Consider the following 8,874-nt stretch of genomic DNA (forward strand, 5'->3'; position numbering starts at 1 on the left):
TTATTTCACTACCACAGCAGACTCCCTATGCGTGTTACTGCAAGGCACAGTGTTCTACACCACTATCAAGGCTCTCTGCAGCCCGGAATTAGCTGTTTTTTAAAGGGATTCACCGCAAATAAATTCCGATCGAAGCAAATCTTTTCGGAAAATTCGGTGAACCGACCGAATCGAATTTTTGAGAAATTTGCTCATCTCTAATCATAATGGGATATATCTTTAAGATTATGAAAATAAAATACTACAATATTATATATTGAATATTAAAAATAATTTAGATAATCTCTTACCCTTCTAAATATGGAGAGTGTCTCCACTATACAAATGAATAGGTATGGGATATAGCTCTAAATAGGAATCCCCTTTTGAACCTATAATGAATAGAACATACCAAAGATAGGTTTAAAAAAAAACCCTGTCTTTGAACTACATTCATTCTAATATACAATCAGTTTCTCAAATCAAGTTATTTTTTGCTGTTACTAAAGTATCCCCAGCCCTTCTCTTGTATTTTTTCGATTCTAAACTTTTCAGTCTTGAAGGTTCAGCATCACATGTTGGAGTTACCACAGCCACCTGTTTTCAGGAGCCTATGTACAGAACTCTGCAGGTCCCTTCCACCAGCAATTTGAATAGAAGAGCAAAGGGATGAAATCTAAAATATGTGATGAGTCTAAAAAAAGTTATTTATTTAAAACGAAGTTAATCTAGTCCACTGCAAGATGTCTTCTTGTGATATTTTGACACCAGGATTTAGCTGGAATGGGTGAGACAACACCCTTGTGTTGTCCTCATGGATCATGAACCTCATGGATCATGCATTTTAATTTTTCCACGTCAACTTTTCATGGACTTCTTTAAATTACTTCTTGCCCTAAAAAAAGCAAATTGCACTAAATGTGGCTCACTGAAACCAGTTGTTATCATATGTATCATTGGTATCCCAATTTGTTTGTCATTTTCTTGTTTAATTTTATTGGGTGATTATTTTGTATACACTATATTAGCAAATTTTATTGATATCTTCCCCAGTTATCCTACACTCAGAAAGCTGGCTGAGAGACGACCAGATGTACCGATATTTGTTGGCAAAACTGAACGGCCTGTCTTTTGGTACTTGGACCAAAGTGGAGTTAACCTGACAAATGTTAAAGTTGTTCCTTTTGGAATCTGGCAGGAGGTAAAGCATCAATTTAAATAAATATATTTTTCCAGCTTGTGTAATATTTATTTAATTAGATAAACTCCAGACATACCAGATTTATGCTACGTATAATGACATAAAGAATTAGTAATTCAGAAAAAATTTTAAAAAAATCAAATTTTTCTGAACTTGATCAAAATGCTCAGTAACAGTGACTTAGGTTTAAAGATGCAAAGTTACAAGAATACAGAATTCCCAGTATAAACAACATATATTTTATACAGCACATGGAAACAAAACCCCAGTCTTGTTGCTCATTATAAAACAGCTATACTGTTGTTGCTGATTTCCAACATTTTTGGCTGTATCACTTAGCATTTCCACTATTGTAAGCTGTGGTTCCTTCTGCCAATGCCACTTCATTACTGTGTCCTCTAGTGATATAGGGGCAGCAGAAGAAATCACAGTGTACAGCTGTGGCCACTTTAAGCAACACCCCAGAAAGTGTTAGTCATGATAGCTGAAAAGTATGAAGTGGATTAAAAATAAACACATCATTAGTGCAATGGTAATCATAAGTCTTTTACTTTTAATTCTACCAGATAGCAACAGGGCAACCTTAAAGGGAAATAGGAGAGCTGTCCTTTCTGACTTGACTTAATAACTATACGTTCCTAGGACATCATCTACATCCGCAGCTAGGAGTTAACTCCCTCTTCACATAATCTGGGGTTATCCCTTTTGGTGAAACACATCACCAAACTATCTATCACAGGGGTCAACCCCCCATTTCTCTGTTACTTTCTCTTCACCTTAAGAGAGGACCCTACGCAGAGTATGCTGTACTTTTTGCCAAAAAAATCCATAACCAAGATTTGATTAAGGATATACTAGGTAAAGACTGGTAAACTTTCATGTCCCAGATTCAAATTACCTGTAAATCATCCTTATATGATGAACAAAAGAGCACCTCTCATATACAGAAATTCAAATTAAAGTCCATTCTACATTGGCACATCCTATTCTTAGAGAAATATATCACTGAAGATTGTAACCCCGTGGATTTAAGGATCCAGTTTTTCCCTAATATAAAAAGTCTGGAACTATTGAAAACAGAATGGTAAGAAACATTGAATAAATGCTCAGCCTCTCCAATGCATATTCTGATTAACCGTTACAAACAAGAACTGATTACTCTGGATCATGAATTATCAGAAATGCACACCAAAAACTTTGAAATGATCAACTCAGCCCCTTTCAAGGAGAATTACTCTTCCCACAAACTGCATTTGGAAAGGTTTAAATCAGTATCTTCAACAAGAAAGAGAATAAATTTCAGAAGGATAAATGGGCCTTTATTAAGCACAAAGCTTACAAATGGGAGTCCACAGGCGGCAAACGGGAAATGAATCCCCCAAACAAACCAAATGAGACCAAACCTGGTCCCAGCTTTACCCATTTACTGATGTATTTCATATGCAGTCTTTGGGCCCACCCTCAGTCAACACTGCAAATCAGAAAGGAAGACCACACATTCTGAATACATCACAAGGAATCAAACGTCAAAAAGATGATCCGAGTCGATCGAGCATCACTAATCCTAAGAGGAAGCCATCAATTAGCTTTCCAGAACTACCACCGTTGTCACCACCCCTTCCACTTACACCATGTCCTAATTTGACGGTCTCACCAAACACCAACGATACCACACAGGATCAAATCGTATAACCAATTGACAATCCAGTCCCCCCGATATCCTCCTCTGACCCTCCATTACTATCACCAAACTACATACCACTCCCAGTAGCCCCCTCACAAAACCTCTCACTTGGAGCCATACCCAAAACAAAGTCTTTTTTAGACTTACACCCCCCCCCCCACTCCTATCACCATTACCGATCACGGGTCCGATGGTCAACTACATTCTGAAAGCACCCCCCGCTCACAAGAATTAGAAGTCATCAACCTTTCTTTGTTACACTCCTACGAAGAATGGGTTACAACTACTAAAACTCGGACTTTCCTTTTGTCCATCCACGAATTTTAACAAATTCAAATTTGTGAAAGATGTTCAACTATTTGCCAAAAGACTAACTTTAAAGATCATGTTCGCCAAATCGCAACCACAAATTTAATTCCTAATACCACGCCAATTTCAAAAACTTGAAGACCTTGTACAAACTTATGGAAGAAAATAGAATGGAAGACCTATTCTCCAACGAGGAGGTGGAGACACCATATGACTATATTGAACCAATGAAACACAACCTAGAACAAACAATACCCACAACCACCCAAAGTTCTGCAACAAACATTGTAATTCCAACATTTAAAAATTTAGTCCCCCAAGAGGTAGAAAATCTGCAAACTGAAATGCAGACGCTACCTGATAACTTGAATCCAACACTGAAAAAAGCACTAAACAACCTTAAAAGGAAGTAAAAGTTAAGGGAAAGGGGGAATTATATAAGGGACCACAAATATGAGCGTAAATGATTATGGGGGTGCCCACCATAAACAGCATAAATTTCTATTCGTAAAAGGGGTAGTGAGGTACGAGAAGGGAAGGGGGTAAAACAGATGGTACTCAAATTAACTTTCTGTAAAATTTACAATAGTTTATTAGGGTAATTTAAAATGTATAAACATATTATAATAAAATATTCAGTTGTGAATAGGTACATACTTTACAGGTACATTTTGAAGAAAAGTGGTCTGAATAACAATTATTTCGTAATGTATGATATCTTTGACCTGATGCGTTTCGCTCAAATGGGCTTCCTCAGGGGATGTGGAGAGCAAGTTACAGACCACTGAAAATAAAAACACATATAATGACCAATATAATAGTAATATTGTGGTTGAGCAAGGTATATACCAAATCCTGTTTGGTTAAAAACATCATATTTATCACAAATTACCGTAATATCAAATATTCATTGATAATTTGTCAAATTAGGGAAAGCAAAACAAAGTATCAGCATATCATAGTCCAAAAGATATATTTATGTTTAGATTAAGTTAACTTAGTTCATAACACTAACTAAAATGATACAACAGATATAACAGCCCGAGCCACAGTAATATGGCATTTGATTAGTGTGATCTTGTTGATCGCAGAGTGTAATGATCATAAAGAGGCCAAATTAGGAAAATATTTTCCAGATCTATTAAAGTAGTTCCAAATGGGTTTACAGACATAGTCATTTAAAAAAATACACTTACGATTTCACTGGAGTCTATACCAGTAATTTGTAGTGTAGATGAAGAGATTTTTCAACAATATGAACCTTCTTAAAAACAAATGTATTTTGATACGTTCCAAAGTACCCTATGTAGGGAGAGAGAACTAAGTATTTTAGGTGGTGAAGTTAATTGATAGCTAAATAAACAGACTTAGGATAAAACAACTTACACAATGGCTGCTATCCGTGTGTGGAGTCCCCCCGCTAAGATGACACCAAGGCAGGGGCATTTCAAATGTAATTTGATAGTAATAATAGATCCCAAGATTTAGAGAAAGGCTTTAAATACAAAAAGAGATACATAGGCGAATAATTATTAAAAAATAGTTTGCTTCTGATTGTTCCCAAATGAAGAAAGCAAACTCCAATACTTACATTAAGAATATTATAGGAGAGCCAGAGTGTAGCACGCCTGAACAAACAGGAAGTGCCACATCCTGGCCTCAATTACAAGTACCCCCAGATGCTACATTAGCCACCATTGACTTTGAAATGTTATACAGTAGCATCCCTCACGACAAGGGCCTAGCAGTCATCAAAAAGGTCTTCGATGAAGCATATCCAATGAACTTACCCTTCAATGATTTTGTCATCTCCATCCTCAGATATATACTTACTAGAAATGTATTTATCTTCAACAATAAGCATCAAAACTCAAGGTGTGGTGATGGGCACACGATGTGCCCCATCCTATGCCAACTTGTTTCTTGGAGACTGGGAAAATAATTTAAATTTCCAACCCCACAATGCAAAAATGTATTCCCTATATATGTACATACAAAAGATATATTGATGACATTCTTGTTATTTGGGTAGGTTCAGAAGATTTATTACATGCATTTTTATTGTATCTACAGGAAAATGAATATAATCTAAAATTCACCATATCCTCGGACAAAAGACAGGGACCATTCCTTGATTGTTATAATAAAATCACTAAGTCGATTTCCCAATCAGATACCTCCATCAGGGTAATTACAACATATACCAAGCATTGCATGGAAGTACAGAACATTCTAAAAAAACATTGGGACATGCTTTTAAGTGACTATAGGACATCGAAACATTTGAATCCCTTTCCCAACATCACCTACAGAAAGTCTCCTTCTTTGAAGGATTTATTGGTACGTAGGTATTTTGTTGACTCTTTGGATGTGCCTCCCCATCCTTTGAGCCCAGGCACTGTGAGATGGGGTAGATGCTCGCAGTGCCCTTGGCTCAACGAGCAGAGGGGTTTTTGGCTGCCCAACAACAAATGGCATATGGTGAAACAGCATATCACCTGTACCACATCAGGTGTTATCTATCTCATGACATACATTTGCAGGAGATTTTGTATAGGGAAAACTAAGCGAGAAATGAAGATGCAGATCTATGAACATCTGTATGTTATGAATACAGGCAAAATGATATCTCCGGTCAGCCACCACGTTGGTACATTTCATAATTTTAACACCCAGGTATTATCATTTTCTGTACAGGAAAAAATGTAGCCAAATCCTAGAAGAGGGAACATTGATATACCCCTTCTGAAAGCTGAATCCAAATGGATTCAAACACTCAATGCAACTATTTCACCTGGCCTGATGTACTAACATTTAGATCCTTCTTACTTTGATTCTTTGTATGATTAAGAAGTCTCCTAATCGGTAATCACTGACAAACTACACACCCTCTTATCTATCTGAATGGGGGGGTCTATTTTATACCTATATTTTTATTTTCAGCGTTTCCTTCGTGAAAACATGTAAAATATTTATTTGGATAATTGAATGTAAATGTTACTGTTATTCTGATATTTACAACTGAAAACGTTTTTTTGAAAAAGAACATGGTATCCACTTATACCAGATTGAAGGTTACCTGTTTTCCTATGGTTGATGCTTTTTAAACACATGATACCTTATATGAAACCAAGTTTATTAACTTTGTTCCCTCTTATGCGCCTACTGGGGACGTGAGGCGTTCTCCTAACAGAGACACCATAGTGCAGTTATACCATTGTCATTGGGTATTTCTGCACACCCATCCACGGTTTGGACATAGGAGTTTTCTCCCACATCCAGGACCCGAATTAGGTGAGGAATTCATTCCTCTGACTGATTGGGTGACTGCTCATCTGCCGGTGTGATCTATCCTATCTCTTGCATCTGCGGCCGTTTTTACATAGGCAAAACTAAGGGAGCTTTCAGGAAAAGGATATATGAACATATCTATACAATCAGAACTGGAAAAGTGATGACCCCAATTAGCCACCATGTGGGCACCTGTCACAACTTCAACGTCGACAGTATTTTCTTCTCAGCTTTAGAACAGGTATCACCTAACCCCAGAGGAGGGGACATAGATAATATCCTACTCCGCCTGGAAGCGAAATGGATTTTCTCATTAAATGCTACGACATCACCAGGTTTAAACGTTGTACTCTCTTACAAACCATTCCTGCTTTCTTAATCACCTTCTCTGTTCACCCCAACTCTTATCACTATTCTCTGGTATTTCAAGTCACAAGCGTTCTGCTATGTTTTTTTTCTCCCTCCTACTTACCATTAAACAATAAAATATAAGCTGTTTGTAAATTACTGTATCAAAATTTTAATTATCATTTATTAATAACTCATATTTCTTTGTGACACTTCAATAATCTTGCACCGCCAGTACGGCAGCTAACAATTCCTAATAATGGCGTTTAATATATCTGCACTGCATATATTTAAAAAGTGATATTTCACAATATCCATTTATTATCATTTGTGTTACTATAGGAACCAACTACAATGTGTACCCATTTATTTACACTTATTAGCCTAATATGTAATTTGTCTTTACATTTCATAACGTATACTGTATATTGTTTTAATGTATGTGCGCAACTGATATATTCATATACATCTATATGTCATATAAACTCTCCACTTGTATTGCTGAAATTCCTTGCCTATTACCCTCTAATTATGATAATTATTATTATTCTAATCATGGGGTTATTAATACTCAGTATCAATTTCTAAACTTGCTATCCATCGTTATTTCACTTTTTGTTTTTATATTTCCCATATGTAAGAAATTACCTCCATATATAGTTTTCTAAAAGATATTGATTTTTCAGTTCAGACCACAAGATCTCCCCTTTTCCACGCCTTGAGTAAGAGCAAAAGACAGCGCTCAGATTACTTTACCATATCTCCCCCTGCCTATCAACTCAGTAAGCTCAAACACATGGGAAACACATAGGAAACTAAGGGTGGAAATAGTCACCCCATTCAAGCACCATATAAGGGTGGAAGTCATAAAAAAAAATTTTAAAAAATTGATTCTTCCAATTCCTTTTGTTTTTTTCTTAGCAAAATAACCTTAAAGCATTTCAAGCAATAAGCTCTTACCTTTTCAATACTAATCATCAAGGTAGGCAAGTGTTACTATTTAGCTCTATTTGTCTCACTAATTTGTGACACTCACAAACCTCTGTCTGATGTGAATTTATCTGTCACTTACTTTTAGAATTAACACTTCAATATCGGTTTAAACATTCATTTTGTTTGGATTCATGCAAATATCACAAGGTAACGCCATTTTGGCACCATCTTGTGACCGTTTTCATTATTACTGCCCAATGTATCCAGTATAGATTCTCAGTAAATCTCTATATAAAAAAACACATATCCTTTCACAGATGGTGTACTTCTGATTACTTACCTTCCTACCAAGATTTTTATTCTGCATTCCATATGAATACAAGCAGCATCTACATTACACGTAAAGACCTGGTATCGTCTCCCTTTATATCCAGTTAATTTGTTTGTCCCATTAAAAACGTACTATTGATAATTGAATAACAGCATATAAACATATACTCCCCGTGTTAATTACGTGTTAAGTACTCACCGCCTTTTCACTAACCTCCTTTGAAGTAATTGCCTCTCCATCAATAACCTTCCTGCAAGTTACAAAAAAGCACCATTTGGGTTCACATACTATGTCCTTCCTTTTTAAATGCAAACACCTCTTTACGCCTTTTTTCTCCCCAACTGCAGCATGTCTAAATTGATACTGGTTTTAATATCTCCTCCCAAGTAGCAATTTTATATCAGATGCCCTTTATGCGGTAAAAAGTCTCAGCAACATCACCAAAGTAAGCCTTGTTATATATTATTATATCCCACAATGCTGGAATACTATCTTTTTGTTTGCATATATTGATTGTTAATACTGTATATCAATATCAAAATACTGTATATAATCTCAAAGGTCTCCCCTTATCCTTGAGGAAGCCCTGCGGGGCAAAACTCATCGCCCCTGATTCATCATTGAAATCCGCGATCGCTGGAAGCGCGATAATATGCGCGACCCGCGGTCCGGGACTCGAGTGCGCGCGTCCACTCGCATCCTGAATCTGCCGGCCGGATTCCTGCCATGCGCAATAGGGGTCGCGAATCTGCCAATTAAGGCAATTACATTTCAGCTGCGCAATTAAGGAGGATCTAA

General features: G+C 36.6%; 1 protein-coding gene across 2 annotated transcripts in view; it reads left to right on the forward strand.

Annotated features, from left to right (window-relative positions):
* LOC140330960 (cytidine monophosphate-N-acetylneuraminic acid hydroxylase-like) overlaps positions 1-8,874 on the forward strand; it is a 67,053-nt gene that overhangs the window by 41,728 nt on the left and 16,451 nt on the right. For both annotated transcript variants that reach the window (XM_072411588.1, XM_072411589.1), the window contains exon 6: positions 1,033-1,180. In XM_072411588.1, coding sequence (XP_072267689.1) covers positions 1,033-1,180 — 148 coding nt within the window. The remainder of the gene's footprint in view (positions 1-1,032; positions 1,181-8,874) is intronic.

The sequence above is a fragment of the Pyxicephalus adspersus genome, chromosome 5, assembly GCF_032062135.1.
Source record: "Pyxicephalus adspersus chromosome 5, UCB_Pads_2.0, whole genome shotgun sequence".
NCBI classification, from domain to species: Eukaryota; Metazoa; Chordata; class Amphibia; order Anura; family Pyxicephalidae; genus Pyxicephalus; species Pyxicephalus adspersus.